Source organism: Balaenoptera ricei, chromosome X, assembly GCF_028023285.1.
Source record: "Balaenoptera ricei isolate mBalRic1 chromosome X, mBalRic1.hap2, whole genome shotgun sequence".
NCBI lineage: Eukaryota > Metazoa > Chordata > Mammalia > Artiodactyla > Balaenopteridae > Balaenoptera > Balaenoptera ricei.
In genome coordinates, this window is record NC_082660.1 from 21,110,225 (window position 1) to 21,131,999 (window position 21,775).

Genomic DNA, 21,775 nt, shown 5'->3' on the forward strand with positions numbered 1-21,775 from the left:
CTAGTGGCGACCATACTGGACAGTGCAGCCATGTACAGCCATTACACGCTGTTGCATTTTTTTAAATTAACATCGAGTACCCATTTTCACCAGTCATTGGGTTGGGTGCTTGACAGTACCCTTGTCATTTCTAAATGTTGGTCTTAAAATGAATCCTTTGTCCTCTGCCTACTGATGACACTTTCATCAACATAAGAGTCTCTCTTTGGATAAGAAAATAACAAGATGATACCTCGACCTTTTCCTGTCCTAGCTGCTTGGCACGTCACTTCTCATGTTTGCTACAAAAGGCATTGATTGTCACCCTCTTTGAATCCAGTTCTCTCAGAGGCTCACTTTGTTCTCTGAATTGAAGTATTGACTATAGCCTGGAGGGTCTCAACCTGGCCACATTGGAATCTCCAAGTCCTGGGGCCCATTTCAGATCCACTCCGTCAGATGGTGTCTGAGAAGTCTTTTTTAAAGAGTTCTCTAAGAGATTTTAACATGTGACAGGATTGAAAAACCACTGATCAAGTCCAAACCACAGACCAGCCTCTGAGAGTGGCTAAAATGCTGGCAGCAGCAAATCCTGTCTCCCTGGCATAGAGCAGGCCTAGGGTCATTGATGTTCTATTTAATAGGTAATTGGGAAATACTTAAGAGAGAAAAGGCCTTGTCGATTTGGATTTCGGACAACTGAGCAGCTTTGCGGTTTCCTTCTGTGCAAGAAACTCTAAGCTAATGCTACTCTTACTGTTTTCTGGCATTCTTGTCCAAACAGAATTTGCTAGTGCTCAAACAAAATAAACATGTTCATGATTTCAACAACAGTGATGGATGCAAAAGCGTTCAACAGTTCCTTAGTAATAGCTTAATATAATAGTGTCATTATTTCTAAAGTTAGAGATAATTATTGTCACCTTAGCACAATCACTGGAACGAGCTTCTTACATGAAAACTGCTCTCTTTCTAGGGCTTCGACTGGTAACAAAATAATAGTTTATGAAAGCAAATTCTGCCCCATTATTCTGGGAGAAGTCCGTCCAGCCACCCTGCAATCGAAGAATCTAAGGTGAGACATCGAATGACCATCTCGTCCATAGAACAGCTCTGTTCAAATAGAGTTCATTCCAGGCCAGGGCCCACACCTGTTTGGTGAGGCCTTTAAGGAAAGAGTGTGCTGACGCCTTGTGACTTAGGTAACTCGCCCAGAGTCTTCCTATTCACGGGCCAGCTGAGGGGTGACGTCACCAGCCTCCCCCGTTCAGCATTCTCAACAAGTGGTTTCTCATAAATAGAAAATCTACTTTTACGAATCTATTTTTTTTCTATTTTCCCCCATTCTGAGTAGGAGTTAGCAATCTTTCTTAGCACTCTGGGAAATTTAGAGTACTCCACCCCAAAGAGATTAGAAAAAAAAAAAAAAAAAGGGAAATTAGTAAGTCAAATCATTGTCAAATTCTATTTGGCACAGTCCGAAACATGGACTGTTCATCAAGAGCTCAGTAAAGCCAGAGGCTGGGCCAGTCAGAGGTCAGAATTGAGAGTCAAGTTACTGAACTGAAATTGGGGTGGGGGGAGGGATTGTGTCCTCTTTCGTCTTTATATCTTTATATACCAGCACCTACGAGCTCATGTAAATGTTTACTGAATGCTTCAGACAGGAATGTATGTGAGACCTTAAGTTAAAATGCAGATCAAAGGCAACCATGGAAAAATAAGTTACTCTAGAAAGGAGCATGGCGTACCTTGATACTGGATGGCTGGAAGTGAGTCCCAGCTTAAACTGGCTGTGGTCAACCTCCAATGACCAGAAAAACAAAACCAAAAACAAACCAGGGGGAGCATAGGTAGGAAACAGATTCTGCCTGATAGCCAGAAACTGTATTCCTTGGCTTATTTCAGCAAGAATGTGTCCAGTGATCAAAGATTTTGGTTAGCTACCCTTTCACTTCTTGTCTTCTTGGTGTAGCCAAATATGAATTGGAGGATATGTACAGAGAACAGGGAGGGAAGCTCTTAAACTTCCTTCTCTACCAGCCACAGCTCCATGTTCATGAGTTGAGGACCCAACCCTTCCTTTCCTCATGGACCAATTAGCCTGTTCATTTGGGTCCAACATCTCCCATTATACCTATTTCATGCTTCTCTTGTGGATGTCAAGACTCGAGAGAAACATTTAAGGGGTCCATCACGAGTAGATGTAGGAATGTTAAAAAGAGGAACACGAATCTCTCTGCATGAGGGTTACTGCTCCTCAACTCTGTTAGGATCTGGAAAAAGGTTCAAGGGTTTATGACCATTGTCTTCAGTCATAGAATTATGGCCCCCCAAAGATGTTCACGTCCCAATCCTTAGAACCAGGGAATGTGTTTTATTACATGGCAAGAAGGAATTAAAGTTGCTGATGACCATAAAATAGGGAGGGTGTCCTGGATTATCCTAGTGGGCCCAATGTAATCATAAGGGCCCTCATACATAGAGGAGAGAGGCAGAAGGAGTGTCACAGTGATGTGATGTGAGAAAGATTGGACTGGCCATTGCTGGCTTTGAAGATGGAAGGGGGCCACGAGCTAAGGAATGCAGGCTAGAAAATGCAAGAAAGTGGATTCTCCCCTAGAGCCTCCAGACAGGAATGCAGCCCTGCCAACACCTTAATTTTAGTCCAGTAAGACCCATTTTGGACTTCTGACCTCCAGAACTGTAAAATAACACTTTAAGCCACTGAATTTGTTACAGCAATAGGAAACTAACACACATACCTCTTCAACTACCTTATTGTTAATCCCTGGGTACCAGATATGGGAAAAAATGGAAAAAGAATCAATGACTCTGTGTCAATGTCAGTTTGTATGGTGAGACCAGTAAATGGCATCTTGCCAACATCCGTCCAGTGGAACGTGATTATCAGACAAGAAAGTCTGGTTATCGCCTCAAGCTATGTAATGAGTCATGTCCTGCCACGTGAGTGGCAGAAGATGACAGGTTTTCTTTGAACTTGGAAATTTTAGAGCGACAAGTTCATTTGCAAGTATAAGAAGTTGAAAAGGTCCCTGTGGAAGAGGTAAAGTGTCCCAGCTCTTTCAGGTATGGATTCATTAATTCTTTTAAAATGGAAGATTATGTATCAAATATTTTAGTTATGTCTAATCCCTCCATCAGAACTCAGCTTTTATGAATAGAGTACAGTAACCTTGCAGATTAATTCTTTTCCCTGCCCCCCAAGAGAGAGAACAAAGGTAAGGAGAATAAAAATTGCTTACAGGAGACAAGTCAACCCTACTCTGAACATTTCTCTTCAAGTTTCCCACATGTGGTCAACTGCAGCTGACATTCAACCAATGTGGTGGTGTTTTTCTAGAATATAAATTATGGCAGTACAGGGCCTAAGGTAAAGATCAATTAGCACCTGTGGATGTTTATGCTCTTAATGATATTTCAGATTTTACTGGTTCTTTATTTTAAGGATTTTACTTGATGGTTTCGTGAAGAGTTTGATCACTGGGTATACACTTGGTGCTAATGAACTGTCCCTCTTTGTCTGAAAAGCATCTCTGTAGGAGTCTTTTTATCTAATAGCCTCTGCTGAATACCTGGAGAAGTTGCTTAAACATTCAACTCCAATAAGCTGTGAGGACTTCAATACAAGAGGACTGTGTGTGTGTGTGTGTGTGTGTGTGTGTGTGTGTGTAAACATTTTTGATAGCGTACCTTTTAATCCTAGGGGTTTGTTAACAAAGGCTCATTCTCTTTGGGGCAAATATCAGAGTTCTTAAACATGAGTTTTGTTATGCCTTAGAACTGATTTTCCCTTGAGAACATTTCTGAGGTATCATGGAAAGTGAAGAGGAAACCTGTAACTGACTCTAAATACAGCCTGTCGAGAATGTGTTTGATCTGTATGGCAAAAGCCAAGTAATGTGGTCTGTGAACGATAGGTATTCTATTTTTAAATGAATTCCCTTGCTGCCTGCAGGCCTGGTTCTATTTCTTCTAGAATCTAGGCTAATGTTAGAACTGTTGTCATTTCAAAGAGCTAAACCCCTCCAGATGGAGTTAATAGACGCTCCTAAATTCGGCTAGTGGAGGGCATGAGCACAATTCTCAGAACATCAATCTGCCTTAATTGTTGACATTTGGAATCCTGATTGAGAGCCTCCACCCCCATCTGTCTGCTTCCGGCTGACCAAAGGAGCTTTTCCCCAAGGTTGGAGAAGTGGTGGAAATGGCCACGCCCCAATGTTTAAGTCCAGGTGAAAAGCATGCCGCCAGGCAGCTAGATAAGAAGGGTGGGCGGAACCCGAGAGCCTGAGGAGGTTGCGGGCATGAGTGCGGCACTGACTCCGTCGGTTGTGGAGGCCCCAGGTCAGGTCTCCAGCTTCCCAGTGAAGGGTAAGCACTTCCTCAGGTGGCTCAGTGACAGCGTCATAGCTGGAGAAGCTTAGGGACGACGCAGGCTGCCTCCTAAATTCAGAGACTTTTACGGTCAAAGGAGACCTCAGAAACAATTTCCTTCCACCCCTTCATTTTACAAAAGCAGACGCTGAGGTCTGAGAAGTGAAGTGGTTTGGCCAAGGTCAGAAAGCAAGTTGGCGGTGGAGCGTACAACTCAGGGTCCTGGCCGGGCTCTCTCCGTGACCTCCCCTCCAGGTGAGTGCTCCTAAGCAGCCTTTTTTTTTTTTTTTAATTGAAGTATAGTTGATTTACAATGTTGTGCTAATTTCTGCTGTACAGCAGCGTGACTCGGTTATACACACATATACTTTCTTTTTTGTATTCTTTTCCATTATGGTTTATCCCAGGAGATTGGATATAGTTCCCTGTGCTATACAGTAGGACCTTGTTGTTGAATCCATCTACTAACCCCAAACTCCCCCTCCGTCCCTCCCTCACCCCTCCCGCCCCCTTGGCAACCACAAGTCTGTTCTCTATGTCCATGAGTCTGTTTGTTTAGTAGATAGGTTCATTTGTGTCATAGTTTAGATTCCACATATCAGTGATATCATATGGTATTTGTTTTTCTGACTGACTTCGTATGATAATCTCTAGTTGCATCCATGTTGTTGCAAATGGCATTATTTCACTTTTTTTTAATGGCTGAGTAGTATTCCTTTGTATATATGTACCACATCGTCTTTATCCACTCCTCTGCTGATGGACCTTTAGATCGTTTCCATGTCAGGCGTGAGCCGGCTGGCAACTCCAGGCTTGGCCCCGTGCTGCACGGCAGGCAGACCCATCATTCTGAAGGGCTGGGGCCCAGCTGGGCCGAGGCAGGACAGCGGCCACACCTGCACTCTTCCATATTGCGCCGGAGCTCATGAGTAGGAATGCACAGCACCACGCTTTTAAGAAACACAGTAGGCAAAAGTGCAATTCTGCATCCCTTTATTTATAAACAAGTTGGCAATGCCGTGTCCCGCTGGGGAGCAGGAGTGGGTCTGGAGCGGGGAGGGGGATGTGCAGGGGTAGGAGGGGGTGGGGAGAGGTGGGGCTGATTCCGGAAGTTTGCGTTATTCAGCACCAGAGCAAATGCTTGGGCATAAGGTCGGGCTTTAACCCAGACGAGTCGTCTTCTTCTTGTCTCACGTGTACAGCATAGTCTTAAGTATGTATGATCTTCTTATGGCTTTGTCCCGGGACACGTTGCAGGGACACAACAAAAAACTCAAGTCTAGAGAGAAGGTAGAAGTTGCAAACGCCTCATGAGCTCATTCTGTTTTTTTAAAAAAAGAAAAATCTGATGGCCAAGACTAGTGCTGAACGGATGCCTGAGGAACAGGAATATCTCTGCTCCCTTCAGGCTCATCTGAGTCAGCTGAGTGTAGGTCGCCTTCTCGAAGTCTCTCCCTGGGGTATGCCTGGGTGCTAAGTCCTGAAGATGGAGAGAACGAATCCATGCTCTTCCGTCCCTCCCTCCAAGGATGGACTCTCAGTAACTCCAGCCTAAGGCATGGAGCAAGCTGGCCATCCTGCAGCTGTGTCCCTTCCCCGCAGAGCAGGTCAGAAGGCAGACTTAGGTCTTGGGATCACTCCTCTTGAGGCTGGTTTCCTTTGCCTTTGTAAAGTCCTGGCCCACGGGAGTTGGCTTGCCAGAGACAGGCCATTCAATGTGACTATGACATTACAGTTGCCCCATGTTTTTAGCTGGTGAACATTTGATTTCAGGGTCCCCAGGAGGAAGATGTGGCAGCTAATGGAGAAGGGCTGAAATGGGGAAGCTGGACGGGGTGGGGGGACGGGAACCCACATCCTGCACAGGTACCCACTAACCTTGGGTGGCTGTGAAAGAAAGCCTGCCTCCTTTACCTGTTAGGGAGTGACTGACACTTGTAAGGGAGCGGAAAGGAACTATGCTCCCTTCCCGCCCATCTTCATGTAACCTGCCTCCCTCCATGACCTAAATTGCTCTTCTCCAGCCCTCAGTCCGAAGCTTCCTTCCCTGTCTAGGGCAAAAGAACCTTTCCTTGCTTTTTGTCATTCCTGCTTACCTCTCCAAGCTTGTGTCACACTTTGTACGTCTCTCATTCCAGCCTTAACGCACTCTTGGCCATTACTGTTGACTGGCCGGCCCAAACAAAGAGCCAGCCCATCTCCTCCCAAGCAGGGGAGGAGGGGCAGGGATAAACTGGTGGCCAGGAAGCATCAAAAGTTGGGTTGCAGGATCTCCTCATTCCTTCTCGGTAATCTCGTAGCCTTAGGGTGGGGAGGTATTGTTACAGGTCAGGAGGGGGACAGAGCGTGAGACTTAGAACCCACTTGTGGGTTGTTGCGGCCCATCCCTGGGATATCCCAGGCATTGGTCATTTCCCATAATTGGCAGCTAGGATGGCACTGAATCTGATGAGTCATGTAAGCGGCACCTGTCAGTGTGGTGTGTGAGGCCTGAAAACTTAGAATCTGCCCGATACATCAATTCCAAGCTATTTGCTCCAGAGCAGGAATCAGGTAAAAGTGGATTTATCTGCTCTGGGCCATGGCAAAAGCCCATAAAAGGCATTCCCAAGAGAGTTTCCCCTACAAAGGGAGGCCCTGAAATGGTTTGAGCACGCAGACTTTCTTTAACCTTCTTGCCTTTCTCCAGGCCCCTCTTTCTCCTTTTCTCTTCCCTTGTTCTCACTGCCTTGCCTTGCCCAGCGGGCCTCCTCACCCTGTCACCGCTCAGGAGATGGTGGGCGTACAGAGACCAAATGGGCCCAGTGGAGGAACGGGGCCTTTGCCCCTCTCAGCAGAGCAGTGCTCTGGGCCTTGACGGCAACAAGTTTTCTTCACATGCGCCATGTTCCCACCAGCTCTCTGTCCCGTGAGTGTTCGACACAGTTCTGGAGGAAGTGCCCAGAACAAGGGGGTTCCCAGCCAGCTTAGCCTCATGGTTTTGCTTCCCAACAAACACCACTTATCTCCAGGTGGGTAGGGAGGTAGTTCAACCCCAACACGAGGGGGAAAGACATGCCACCTTCCTTCACTGGTTGCCCCACTTGTCACCCAGAAGGCTGTTTCCCAGGGTCTCTGAAAGGGAGAGTTTCTGTCACAAGAGATGCCGGGCTCTGTCCGCAAGTTGCTGTGTTGGGCCTCTGGCTTTACTGGGACAGCCAGGCAATGCCTCTTCTACCCAAGAGTGTGGTTCTACATCTTGCCTCTACCTGCTCATTTCTACCTGTGCTTAGGGGGCAGTAACTTCAGACAACTCAGCGGGCATGCTTAGCGCCTTCATCCCATTTGAAACCTAGGGCCGGGGAGGTGGGTGATTACAGGACTACCTGGAACGTCCAGATGCTGAGGTTCCCACCTTGCTCGGCGAAACTATTCAGAGCCTTCCTCTACCCAAAAAGATGATGGGAGGCTGTGAGCACAACATGCTGATTTCGTGGCTGGGACATTTCTACAGGAATGCAGGATGAGCTTTTGACAAAGTGCCCAAGTCACAAGGGAACCAGGTAGTTCTTAAGACCAAGGGTTTCAGCAGGGTATTAGGGTGAGAGCAGGAGAGGGGGATAATGTAAAATGCCACCACCATAGATTCATATTGCATATGGTACACACCCTGGATGGCGTATTGGGAGCATACATAGAACAGATACGTGCAGGTAGCACCCCCTATTGGTATACTATGTGGTTTGGTACGTCAAACCGTTACTTGAGGTCTATGAAACTGTTAACTGGTCAGAAATGGGAAAAGCCATTCCATAATAGCATCCTTGAAGGAGAAGCTTCAGGAAACATCTACCATCTGCTAAACTTGGAGCCAAAGCAAAGCGGCTCCTTTATATACATATACATATATATATATATGTATGTATATATATGATGTTCTGTTTTGTTGCATTTCCCACAGATTAAGGTAGTTTCTGGAAAACAATGAAGTCAAACCAATGATGAAAGAGTACAACCAGGAGACATTACACCTTAGGTGGCGTTCTCCTTGACAAAACTGTCCTTGGAATAAGAAGTTGAGGTTCACACTAGGTGACCTTTGATACATGTAGCCTAAAGCAAGGCTTGGTCTAGACGCCACGTTCCTGGAACTGGAAAGAATTGATGCAACTGTGTTGCAACATCAGGTCTCGTGGCTAAACTGAGAAGGTTGGCATTTGTAGCTTGACTATTTCAGAAGCACTTTGCCACCTCTACTGGAAACATTATTCTGGCAGAGCTTGGGTGGTAGGAGGCAACGTGCAGGGCCCTTAGGAGCTGGAAGTAGTAGATTGAGGGAACAGCCGCTTCCACAGGTGGTATATTTGGTGGGGGTCAGTGTAAGGAGCAAAGCAGAAGGCACCCCACTCAGTACAAGTCTCCCAGGGGTGCTCTGCACCTTTCCTTAGCAAGGTTAAAGGAGAGTGGTTCTAGATGATGCTAAGGCAGTTTGTATAGGTTGTCCGGCGGGAAACCTCCATGCAGAGCCCAAGTCTTAGGCTGAGTGGAGACTGAGGGAGAGCTGGTCTCAAGGCCTTCCCGTAGCAGAGCTCAGGGTCTCCTGGCTGAGCTGCAGCTCCTGCGACTGTTTCCCTTCCCACACCACTCAGGCGTCCCCCGTGCCCTGCTCTCCCCCCAGCCTGTGTGGCGTGGCCCTTGTTGTCTGCCGGCAGCCTTTACTTCTCATCCTCATCCCCCTCGCTCATGCTGCTGATGGAGGCTGAGGCTGCTTTGGGTGAGGAGGGGGGTGAGCTTTTGTTCGGGAGCCACGGGAAGGTGGGTGACGGCGAGCGTGAAGGGGACCGGCTCCTGGTGGGGCTGCTCACAGGGCTCTGCTTCGGGGACAAGGCCTGCAGCATCCGGCTACTCCTCTCCTGGAACATCTGCTTCTAGAGAGAGAAGGGAGAGAAGGCGTCTGTTAAAGGAGCCTTCTGAGGCGGTAGGGAGACAAACAAGGCAGGAAGGACAGCCACTGCTCTAATACCTGCACGCACAAATGCAGGCTCGCATGCCAGCCCATGTTCCCCAGACTGTCTCTGGGGAGGGGCTGAGTGAGATTCTGGGGCAGGAAGATGCTGCCGCATCAGATTATCCTCCCGGCTGGTTCTTGGGACTCATCCCTTCTTACCGCCTTTTCCTCCATCTCCAGATCAAACTGCTGCCTATGCTGTGCCAGGCAAATGGCAATGTCCTCGGTACTTCGAAGTGCAGCAGGAAATAAAACAAAACTGAGGGAGGAATCACACAATAAACAAACAAAATATGAGGTGTGTCAGATGGAACTATGGTCTGAGGGAAAACTAAAACGAGAGAGGTTAGCAGATGGGGGTGTGGGCCGGGGAGACAGGTGGGCTGCAAAGGTCAGTAGGGCGCTCAGGGAAGGCCTCGCTGAGAAGATGCTGTCTGAGCAGAGACCTGAAAGAGGTGAGGAGGGGACCACGTGAATGGCAATCGGGGGAAGCACGTTGCAGACAGAACTCCGAGAAGGGAGCACGCAGTGCACGTCCCAGGACAAGCAAGGAGACCGTGGGGGCTGGAGTGGAGTTACCTGGGTGAGGAGGGGCATGGGGGGAAGAAAAGGATAAAGTTGGTGGTCATATCCAAGCTGGGGCTTCAGTGACATGCGGGAAGAGGGGGTGGAGATGGGTGGTGAGCCCGTGGGGCTGGATGAGGACTGGTTTTCCAAACAGAAGGTGCTAAGTAGACAGGGCTAAGCATAACTGCTTGGCCTGACTGGACCCCAAGTGCCTATAGGGTGACAGTAGTTGAGGCTGGAGCACCAGGAGGAGATGGATTTCTCCTGAAGAGCCCCTGGAACATTTTAATCAAGAGAGGGGTATGGTAAGATTGTTGATGTAGAAATACCTTTGTGTATGAGCATAAAAGCAAAAAAAGAAACCATGAAAAAAAAGATTGATGTTTGGCTATATAAAAAATTTAAAACTTCTGTACCTCAAAAAAAAAAAAAAAACACTATGAAATAAGGTACAAGGCAAATGAAAAGGGGAAATTTTTGCAACATTTAAATACAAATTAAGCATTTTAGTATATAAACAGAGCTTAGAAACCAAAAAGAAGATAACGAGCATTTGGCACATACAGGTAACTCACAAAAGACTTATAAATGAACTCTAAAAAATGTTTGGCATCACTAATAAACTAACGCAAAATGATTGATGTGAGATACCTTTTTTAATATATCAGATTGCTAAAGATATTTTTCATCTTCCCAACCTTTTAAAAGTTTTTCCAGTTTTGAGATAGAATTGACATACAATTCAGTTGTATGAACATACAATTCAATTGTATGAACAATTGAACTTCTCTTTCTGGTTCTTCTCAAACTATATACGTTTAAGGTGTACGGCATAATGATTTCACTTAAATCGTGAAATGATTACTACAATAAGGTTAGTTAACATCCATCATCTCATACGGATACATTTTTTTTCCTTGTGATGAGAACGCTTAGGATGTACTCTCAAAACCTGCATATATACCATACAGCAATGTTAACTATGGTGATCATGTTGTACATTACATCCCTAGTACTTACTTATAACTGGAAATTTGTACCTTTTGACCCCTTTCATGCAATTTCCCCTCCCCATACTCCCTACCTCTGGTAAACACAATCTGTTAGTGAAATCATACAGTATTTGTCTTTCTCTGACTTCTTTCACTTGGCATAATGCCCTCAAGGACCATCCGTGTTATCACAAATGGCAGGATTTCCTCCTTTTATATGGATGAGTAATAAAACTGTGTGTGTGTGTGTATAAACCACAACTTTATCCATTCATCCATCGACAGACAGGTTGTTTCCATGTCTTCACTATTACAAATAATGCTGCTATGAACACGGGGTGCAGTTATCTCTTCAACACAGTGTTTTCATTTCCTTCAGATATAATAGTTGACCCTTGAACAATGGGGGGGTTATGGATGCTGACCCTCTGTGCTGTCGAAAAATCGGTGTAAAACATTGGAGTTGGCCCTCTGCATTCACAGTTCTACATCTGAGGATTCAACCAACTGTAGATCATGTAGTACCTTAGTATTTAATACTGAAAAAAATCCAAGTATAAGTGGACCCATGCAGTTCAAACCTGTTCAAGGGTCAACTGTATTCCCACAAGTGGAAATTCTGCATCATATTTTGAATTTTTTGAGGAACCTTCATAATGTTTCCATATTGGTTGTACCAGTTGACAATCCCACCAACAGTGCACAAGCGTTCCCTTTTCTCTACATACTTGCCAGCATTTGTTATCTCTTGTCTTTTTATTGCTCACACTCTAACAGGTGTGAGATGATATCTCATTGTGGTTTCGATCTGCATTTCCCTGTTGATTTAGTGGTGTTGAACATCTTTTCATGTACTTGTTAACCATTGGTATATCTTCTTTGGAAAAATGTCTATACAGGTCCTTTGCCCATTTTTAAATTGGATTACTTGGTTTTTTGCTATTCAACTTTATGAGATCTTTATATATTTTGGATGTTAATTCCTTATCAGATACATGGTTTGTAAATATTTTTTCCTTTTCCGTAGGCTGTCTTTTAATTTTGTAGGTGGTTTCTTTTGCCATGCAAAATTTTTCAGTTTGATGTAGTCTCATTTATTTTGTTGCTTGTGCCTTAGGTGTCATATCCAAAAAATCATTGCCAAGACCCATGTCAAGGAGTTTTGCTCTGATGTTTTCTACTGGGAATTTTATGGATTGTGATCTCACACTGAAATCTTTAATCTATTTCAAGTTAATTTTCATGGGTGGTGTAAGATAGGGGTCTACTTTCATTCTTTTACATGTAAATGTCCAATTTTCTAGCACCATTTATTGAAGATACTGTCTTTTCTCTAGTGAGTATTTTTGGCTCCCTTGCATGGGTTTACTCCTGGGCTCTCAATTCTGTTTAGTTCGTCTATGTGTCTGTTATTATGCCACTGTCATACTGTCTTGATTACTACAGCTTTATAGTATAGCTTGAAAGCAAGAAGTGTGATGCCTCCCACTTTGTTCTTCTTTCTCAAGATTGTTTTGGCTGTCCAGGCGGGGTCTTTTGTGGTTCCATATAAATTTTAGGACTTTTTTTCTATTTCTGAAAAAAAAGTGCCATTAGAATCTTGATAGGAATAACATTGAATCTATAGATGGCTTTGGGTAGTATGGACATTTTAACAATTCTCTCAATCCATGACCATGGGATCTTTCCAGTTATTGGTGTCTTCTTGGATTTCTTTCTTCAATGTCTTGTAGCTTTCAGTGCAGAGATCTTTCACCTCCTTGGTTAAATTAAGTATTCTATTCTTTTTGATGCTACTGTAAATGGGATAATTTAAGTCTCTTTTTCATATAATTCATTATCAGTGTACAGAAATGCTACTGATTTTTGTATGTTAATTTTATATCGTGCAACTTTACTGAATTGATTAGATCTAGCAGTTTACTGATGGAGTCTCTAGAATTTTCTATGTATAAAATCATGTCATATGCAAATAGAGACTATTTTACTTCTTCCTTTCCAATCCTAATGCCTTTTATATCTTTTTCTTGCCTGATTGCTCTGGCTAGGACTTTGAGTACTATGTTGAATAGGAGTGGTGAGAGCGGGCAGCCTTGCCTTGTTCCTGATTTTAGAGGACAGGTTTTTAACCTTTCACAATTGAGTATGATGTTAGCTGTGGGATTGTCATATATGGCCTTTACTATGTTGTGGTATGTTCCTTCTATACCTAGTTTGTAGTTTTAAACAACTGTCATAAATAGTTGTTAAATTTTGTCAAAGGCTTTTTCTGCATCTATAGGGATGATCATATGATTTTTTCCCTTTCATTCTATTAATTGATGCATCACATTGATGGATTTGTGTCTGAACTATCCTTGCATCTCAGGGATAAATCCCACTTGGGATCTTTCGCCATGGCGAAAGATCTTTTTAATGTGCTGCTGAATTCAGTTTGCTAGTATTTTACTGAGAATTTTTGCATCTAAATTCATAAGAGATATTGGCCTACGGTTTTCTTTTCTGAGAGTGTCCTTTTCTGGCTTTGGTATGAGGGTAATGCTGACCTTGTAAAACGAGTTTGGGAGTTTCCCACCTCCTCAATATTTTGGGAAGAGTTTGAGAAGGATTGGCATTAATTCTTCTTTAAATGCTTGCTAAAATTCACCAGTGAAGCCATCTGGTCCTGGGCTTTTCTTCACTGGGAGATTTTTGATTAATGATTTAATGTCCTTAATACTAATTGGTCTGTTCAGATTTTCTCTTTCTTCCTGAGTCAGTCTTTTTAGGTTGTATGTTTCTAAAAATGTGTCCATTTATTCTAGGTTGTCCAGTTTGTTGGTGTATAAATTGTTCATAGTAGCCTCTTATAATCCTTTGTATTTCTGTGGTATCAGTGGTAATGTCTCCCTTTTCATTTATAATTTTGTTGATTTGAGTCCTCTCTGTTTCTTGGTGAGTCTAGCTAAAGGTCTGACAACCTTGTTTATCTTTTCCAAGGACTAACTCTTAGTTTTGTTAAAGTGTTGTTAATCTTTTCTATTGTCTTCCTATTCTCCATCTCATTTGTTTCTGCTCTAATCTTTATTTCCTTCCTTCTGCTAACTTTGGGCTCAGTTTGTTCTGCTCTTTCTGGTTCCTTAAGGTATAGAGTTATGTTATTTGAGACTTTTATTTCTTAATGTAGGCATTTATTGCTATGAACTTCCCTCTTAGAATTGCTTTTGGTGCATGCCATAAGTTTTGGTATGTAGCATTTCCATTTTTCATCTGTCTCAAGATACATTATTTCCCCTTTCATTTCTTCTTTGATGGGTCAGGAGAGTATTATTTAATTTCCATGTATTTGTGAATTTTCTAGTTTTCTTCCTGTTACTGATTTCTAATTTCATACCATTGTGGTCAGAGAAGATACTTGGTATGATTTCAATATTCTTAAATTTGCTTAAACTTGTTTTGTGGCCTAACATATGTTCTATTCTAAAAAATGTTCCACGTGCACTTAGGAGTGTATATTCGGCTGTTATTGGATAGAATATCCTGTATATGTCTCTTAGGTTCAGTTGATCTACAGCACTGTTTATATCCACTGTTTCCTTATTGATTCCCTGTGTGGATGATCTATCCATTGTTGAGAGTGGGGTATTAAAGTCCCCAACTATTATTGTATTGCTGTTTCTCAATTTAGGTCTGCTTTATATATTTGGGTGCTCCAACGCTGGAGGCATAAATATCTACAATTATTATATCTTCTTGATGGATTGACCCCTTTATCATTGTATGATGACATTCTTTGTCTCTTTGTACTATTTTTACTATAAAGTCTATTTTGTCTCATGTAAGTACACCTACCCCTGACTTCTTAAAATATACCATTTGCTTGGATTATCTTTTTCCACCCCTTTCTTTTCTTTTTTTTTCTGTTTGTTTTTTTAAATTTTATTATTTTTTAGTTTTTTAATTTAATTTTATTTTTTTATACAGCAGGTTCTTATTAGTTATCTATTTTATACATATTAGTGTATACATGTCAATCCCAATCTCCCAGTTCATCCCACCCCCACCACCACCACCACCACCACCCCCACCACTTTCCCCCTTGGTGTCCCTACATTTGTTCTCTACATCTGTGCCTCTATTTCTGCCCTGCCAACCGGTTCATCTGTACCATTTTTCTAGGTTCCACATATATGCGTTAATATACGATATTTGTTTTTCTTTTTCTGACTGACTTCACTCTGTATGACAGTCTCTAGATCCATCCACATCTCTACAAATGACCCAATTTCGTTCCTTTTTATGGCTGAGTAATATTCCATTGTATATATGTACCACATCTTCTTTATCCATTCGTCTGTCGATGGGCATTTAGATTGCTTCCATGACATGGCTATTGTAAATAGTGCTACAATGAACATTGGGGTGCATGTGTCTTTTTGAATTATGGTTTTCTCTGGGTATATGCCCATTAGTGGGATTGCTGGGTCATATGGTAATTCTATTTTCAGTTTGTTTTTTAAGGAACCTCCATACTGTTCTCCATAGTGGCTGTATCAATTTACATTACCACCAACAGTGCAAGAGGGTTTCCTTTTCTCCACACCCTCTCCAGCATTTGTTGCTTGTAGATTTTCTGATGATGCCCATTCTAACTGGTGTGAGGTGATACCTCAGTGTAGTTTTGATTTGCATTTCTCTAATAATTAGTGATGTTGAGCATCTTTTCATGTGCTTCTTGGCCATCTGTATGTCTTCTTTGGAGAAATGTCTATTTAGGTCTTCTGCCCATTTTTGGATTGGGTTGTTTGTTTTTTTAATATCGAGCTCCACCCCTTTATTTTCAGTCTTTGTGTGTCTTTAAGTTTAAAGTGAACCTCTTGTGGGCAACGTATTGTTGGATCTTGTTTTTTTTTAAATCCATTTAGCCATTCTGTATCTTTTTTTTTTTTTTTTTATGGCTGTGTTGGGTCTTCGTTTCTGTGCAAGGGCTTTCTCTAGTTGTGGCAAGCGGGGGCCACTCTTCATCGCGGTGCGCGGGCCTCTCATTATCGCGGCCTCTCTTGTTGCGGAGCACAGGCTCCAGACGCGCAGGCTCAGTAATTGTGGCTCACGGGCCCAGCTGCTCCGCGGCACGTGGGATCTTCCCAGACCAGGGCTCGAACCCGTGTCCCCTGCATTGGCAGGCAGATTCTCAACCACTGCGCCACCAGGGAAGCCCACCATTCTGTATCTTTTGATTGCAGAATCTAGCTCCATTTATGTTAAAAGTAATTATTGATAGGGAAGGACTTATTGCCATTTTGTTAATTGTTTTCTGGCTGTTTTGTAGTTCCTCTGTTCCTTGTTTCATATCTTGCTGTGTTTTTTGTGTGTGTTTTGATGTCTTTTGGTATCAGTATGCTTTGACAACTTTATCATGTTCTTTTGTGTAAATACTACACGTTTTTGCCTTATCATTACCATGAGGCTTACATAGACTATATTAAAATAATAACACCCTATTTTAAACTGATAATGACTTAAGTTCAATAGACTTCCTAAACTTTACTTTTGCTTGTCCTCTCCCTCACATTTTAGGTTATTGTTGCTGGACAGTTGATATATTATTAAATATTGTGTAACCAATATCAAGTTATTGTAGTCATGGTTATTTTTACTATGTTTTCTAACTTTTTAAAGTATTATTTACTTATTTATTTACTTATTTATGGCTTCATTGGGTCTTCGTTGCTGTGTGCAGGCTTTCTCTAGTTGTGGCGAGTGGGGGCTACTCTTTGTTGTGGTGGGCAGGCTTCTCATTGCAGTGGCTTCTCTTGTTGCAGAGCATGGGCTCTAGGCGTGCGGGCTTCAGTAGTTGTGGCACGCGGCCTCAGTAGTTGTGGCTCACAGGCTCTAGAGCACAGGCTCCATGGTTGTGGTGCACAGGCATGTGGGATCTTCCCAGACCAGGGATCAAACCCATGTCCCCTGCATTGGCAGGTGGATTCTCAACCACTGCACCACCACGGAAGTCCTGTTTTCTAACTTTTAACATACAGTTATAAGTGAATTATGTACCACTGTTACCACATTACAGAATCTAACTTTGACTATATACTTACCATTACCAGTGAGTTTTATGCTACCTTCTTATGTTTTATGATGTTATTTAGTGTCCTTTTACTCAAAGAACTCCCTTTAGCCTTTCTTGTAAGGCAGATCTAGTGGTGATAAACTCCCTCAGGTTTTGTTTCTTCAGGAATACCTTTATCTCTCCTTCATTTCTGAAGGATAGCTTTGCCAGGCATAGAATTCTTGGTTGATGGTTTTTTTCAAAAATTTGAATATACCATTCCATTCTCTCCTGACATGAAACGTTTCTTTTGAGAAATCTACCAGAAGTCTTATGAGAGTTCCAGTGTTGGTAACTTCTCTTTTCTCTTGCTGCTTTCAAAATTCTTTGTCTTTGACTTTTGACAATTTAATTATAATCTCAGTGTAGCCCTACTCATGTTTAACCTATTTGGTGTCCCTTGTGCCTTATGGATCTGGATGTCCCTTTCTCTCCCAAGTTGTGGGAAGTTTTCAGCCATTATTGATTTAAATAATACACTTTGTCTCTTTCTCTTTATCTTCTCCTTCTGGAATTCCCATAATGCACATACTGTTTCTTTTGATTGTGTCCTGTAAGTCCCATAGGTTTTATTCAATCTTCTTCATTGTTTTTTTCTTTTTGCTCCCAACTGGACTTGACTTCTAGGTTTCTTGTGCCTAGTAGAGTCTGCTTTTGAAGCTCATTGTTGAGTTCTTCAGTCATTGTATTTTTCAGCTCTAGGGTTTCTGTTTGGGGTTTTTTGTTTTTTTTTTTGATCCGATTTCTTTGCTGAGTTTCTCATTTTGTTCATGTATGGTTTTCCTAATTTTGTTGTCTGTGTGCTTGTAGTTCACTAAACTTCTTTAGGAGGATTATTCTGAATTCTCTGTCTGAAAGTTCTGAGATGTCCATTTCTTTAGGGTCAGTAATTGGAGCTTTATTAGTTTCCTTTGCTGTCATATTAACCAGATTTTTCATGATCCTTGATTTCTTACATTGGTATATGCACATATGAGTAAGTGGTCTTCTCTTCCAGACTTTACATGTGTGCTTTGGCAGAGACAGTCAGCTCAGTTTGGGTTTCTGGATGTGTTTGCTGGTAACATCCTTGGGCAGGAATGGTTTGCTATCAGGGTTTATTTTGGGGTGAGGCCACTGCCCAAGTTCTGAGGTGATGGGGCAGGGAGGGCTTGCTGCTGCCTGAGAACAGTTAGATAGGACTGCTGATTTGGTTCCCTGCACAAGTGAGGCTGTAGGTCGGGCTCCACAGCTTCCTGGGTTTTCTGGTCAGTATTACTAGATGGTCATGACTGGGTACTATACTCAGCAGTAGGTGGGGCTATGAATTAGCTTCTCTTCCCTGGTGGGGCAGCAGAATAGGCCCCAGGGCCTGTATGGCTTGTTGTTTGGGGACCTGAGCCAGGCAAGAGTGTGTACTGAATTCCCTGGCCAGACAGGGCCACCAGTTTTGCTCTGTTCAAGTGCCACTGTACGCAGGGTTGTTGGATGGGCTAGGCAGCTTCCCATGTGCTCTAGTTAGATTCCATGGTCGGGTGGGCTGCAAGGTGTATTCAGCAATGAGTGGGGCTGTGAATTAGGTTCCCTTCCTGGGCACTGTGGGAGAAATAATTCCAAGGCCAGAAAGGCTCTTTGTTGGTGGTCTTGATTCAAGCTGACCTGCACCCTAAGTTCCCTAGCTGAACACAGCCACTGGCTTTGCTCTGCCGTCTGTCAGCTCTGCCTGCCAGACTCTGTGCTCAAGTATTGCCAGGCTATGCAGCTTCCCAGGTGTTCTGGCCAGGCTTTCTGGTTGGGTGGGGCTGGGAGCGTCACTCAGCAGTCAGTGGGGGTTAAAACTCAGCTCCCCTGCGTGGGGACAGACCGGGCTCCAGGGCCAAATATCTTTGTTTGAGGACCCAAATCAGACAGACTTGGACTCCACTGAGATCCCAGGTCAGACGGTGCCAATGACTTGACTCTGCAGATGGACAAAGTGGCTGGCTGGGGCTACTACTTGGGCACTGCACATAGGAACTTGGTCCGCCAAGATCAGAGTGCTGGTTGTGGCATGATGAGATTCTCAGTGGTCAAGTCCTTCAGATTCCTCTGCAATCTCCATGGGGTTAAGACCAGAGATGGTCTCGCAAGAAAGAACCCACAGTGCTGGGAGAGCTGGATGTCCATCTGGGCCTCTTTCGCCACTGGAGGAACCAGAGGCTTGGGGGAGATTTCTCCACGGTGCCATGCTGGCCTGGGGGAGGGGCAGTGCGGTGAGCACGTAGCAGCTCCTCTTACCCTTCTAATGCCACCTGTCTTGGTCTCTGTGGTGCAGGGGGTCCTTCAGCCTCACCCAAGTGTTCTAGGATTCTCTCAGTGGTGTCTTCTCTGTGAATAGTTGTTAGTTCTTCTTGTGAGGGAGAACAAAGTCAGGAATGACCTATGTTGCCATCTTGATGATGTCACTCCCCCCAAAATTTTTTTTTAAATTTGTAATGGCCAGTGTTGGTGAGGGCTCAGGAAAAAGACTACACTCCTGTTACTGCTGGTGGAAGGGTAAAAGAGTAGTGTCGTTCGGAGGGGTAATTGGGCAATAGGCACAAAAACTTTTTTTCCTGAGGAGACAATCAGAGATGTAAATCTGTGTACATGGATATTCATCGCAGTGTCAATGGACAAAACGTCAAACTCCCTAAACAGGTTAGAGAAATCTTGCACAGCTCTGAGATTATACACTAAGCAGCTGATGAAAATCAAGTCCTTAAAGAATATTCAGTAATGTGAGAAAATGTTCATGAGCTATTGCAAAGTAAAAATGATTTTAGAATAGTATGTTCTGCATGAACCCAATTTTGTAAAAGGAAATATATACATGTAGATGGAAAAAAAATGGGGGCAATACCCGCCAAATATTAGCAGTGACTACTCTGGGTGATGAGGCTAGAGGTGATTTTTAGTCTCTCTTATTATTTTCTTCACTTTCTAATAGTTCTACAATGAACATACTATTTTTACCATCAAAGAAAGATACGGTAGGAAGAAAGAAAGATAATTGAGGCAAGGAGATTAGGCCAAAGGGCATTGCAATAATGTCACAGGTAAGAAAATACTAAGGCCTCAGGCACAACATCAATTCCCCCGCAGTCATTTTCCCTTTTTAAGTTCTAGCCCATTACTTTTTAGGAGCTCAAATCTCCTCTAGCAGATACAAGAGAGATGACTTGCTGATCACTGAGATCCTTTCCAGATTTAAAATTCCATAATTCTACGAGTACACCGATTATTCATCTTCCATTAAAGGCACTGATAATTCTGCCAAAAGACATCCAAACCCCTCAAAATCAAACAGAAAAAAAAGCTGTAGTACAACAGCATTAATTTAGATTAAGCCCATTTATGAGACAAAATCAAATGCCAAAAGGATAGGGTGGCCTATTATTAATGGCAATGTGAAAAAAAAAAATCCTTGAACTTCTAACAGGCATTTTTATTTTTTAATTTTTTTAAAAATTTATTTTATTTTTGGCTGCGTTGGTCTTCGTTGCCATGTGCGGGCTTTCTCTAGTTGAGGCGAGCAGGGGCTGCTCTTCGTTGCAGTGCGCAGGCTTCTCATTGCAGTGGCTTCTCTTGTTGCGGAGCACGGGCTCTAGGCGCGTGGGCTTCAGTAGTTGTGGCACATGGGCTCAGTAGTTGTGGCTCGCGGGCTCTAGAGCGCAGGCTCAGTAGTTGTGGCGCACGGGCTTAGTTGCTCCGTGGCATGTGGGATCTTCCCGGACCAGGGCTCGAACCCGTGTCCCTGGCATTGGCAGGCAGATTCTCAACCACTGTACCACCAGGGAAGCCCCTAGCAGGCATTTTAAAGTATGTGTTTTTATTACTGTAATCTTTAAGTATATTTTTAGTGGCAGCCACTAGCCCTCCTGCTGTTAATGGATTGTTAGCATTTCCATTAGAAGCCCACTTTCTAAGGAATCTACAACTTGTCTACTATAGTTTGACTCAACCTCATAACTGAATATTCTGCCTAAGGGGATGAAATTATTTGAACCCTTAAGGATAAACAGTGGTGTCACACTTTATAAAATGCAGTATCCACGCAAAACAACTAGATTTGCAAGCTCTCTGATCTGTTTCTGGTACATTTTGAAGGGTGGTTCCCCTGCGAAGGAGCTGAATTGAATCAGGTCAGGAGACAGTTTGTAATGAGCTTCCTGGGAAGAAAAGCACTTAAGAAATATAACAAATAATGAAGACCGTGGCATGGCATTTTCAAAGAGAAAAGACTGAATTTAAATTCAGTCTTTTGCTGTATTAAGAGGTTTCCATTTATAAAGTTTTCTCCCAAGAAAACAATCCCATTTATAGTCCTGTCCACATGAAAATAATTTTCTATTTCCCCTCCTACAATGTTTTCCCTTTTAAAAAAAAAAAAATGTTCTTAATATCTAGTAAGGCAGTAAATGTCTTGACAAATGCCTTTAAAGGTTTCAGTGTTTCAGATATATTCTGGCACCACCAAAAAGGAGATAAAAAATATCCTAGTTACGCATAGTTTGGACCTCTGATAATCAAGATGAAACTCATGGAGAGTTTCAGTTCTGTGCAAATCAATAAGCAACAACTCACCCTGAAACAGTGCCCGACACGTGCCCTGGGTACCTGGCACTGTTAAAAAGGGCTTTAAAGTATGAGAAAATTTAATCCCCCCAACAACCCTAGGAAGTGGCTGAGAGGTAAATGAACTTGCTCAAGGCTACCCAGCTAGGAAGTGAGCCCCTGCTCATGACCAGCTCTCCATAACTT

At 43.2% G+C, this 21,775-nt stretch overlaps 1 protein-coding gene across 2 annotated transcripts in view; it reads right to left on the reverse strand.

Moving 5' to 3' along the window:
* Nucleotides 1–5,353: 5,353 nt before the first annotated feature.
* Nucleotides 5,354–21,775, reverse strand: part of PCYT1B (phosphate cytidylyltransferase 1B, choline) — a 138,329-nt gene continuing 121,907 nt past the window's right edge. The window contains exons 8-9 of one of the 2 annotated variants that reach the window (XM_059911422.1): nucleotides 9,524–9,623; nucleotides 9,217–9,284 (exon numbers count right to left, since the gene is read on the reverse strand). In XM_059911422.1, the coding sequence (XP_059767405.1) occupies nucleotides 9,558–9,623 (66 nt within the window). In that variant the 3' untranslated portion in view covers nucleotides 9,217–9,284; nucleotides 9,524–9,557. Of the gene's footprint in view, nucleotides 9,285–9,523; nucleotides 9,624–21,775 lie in introns of both variants that reach the window. The other variant, XM_059911421.1, reaches the window with a different exon arrangement.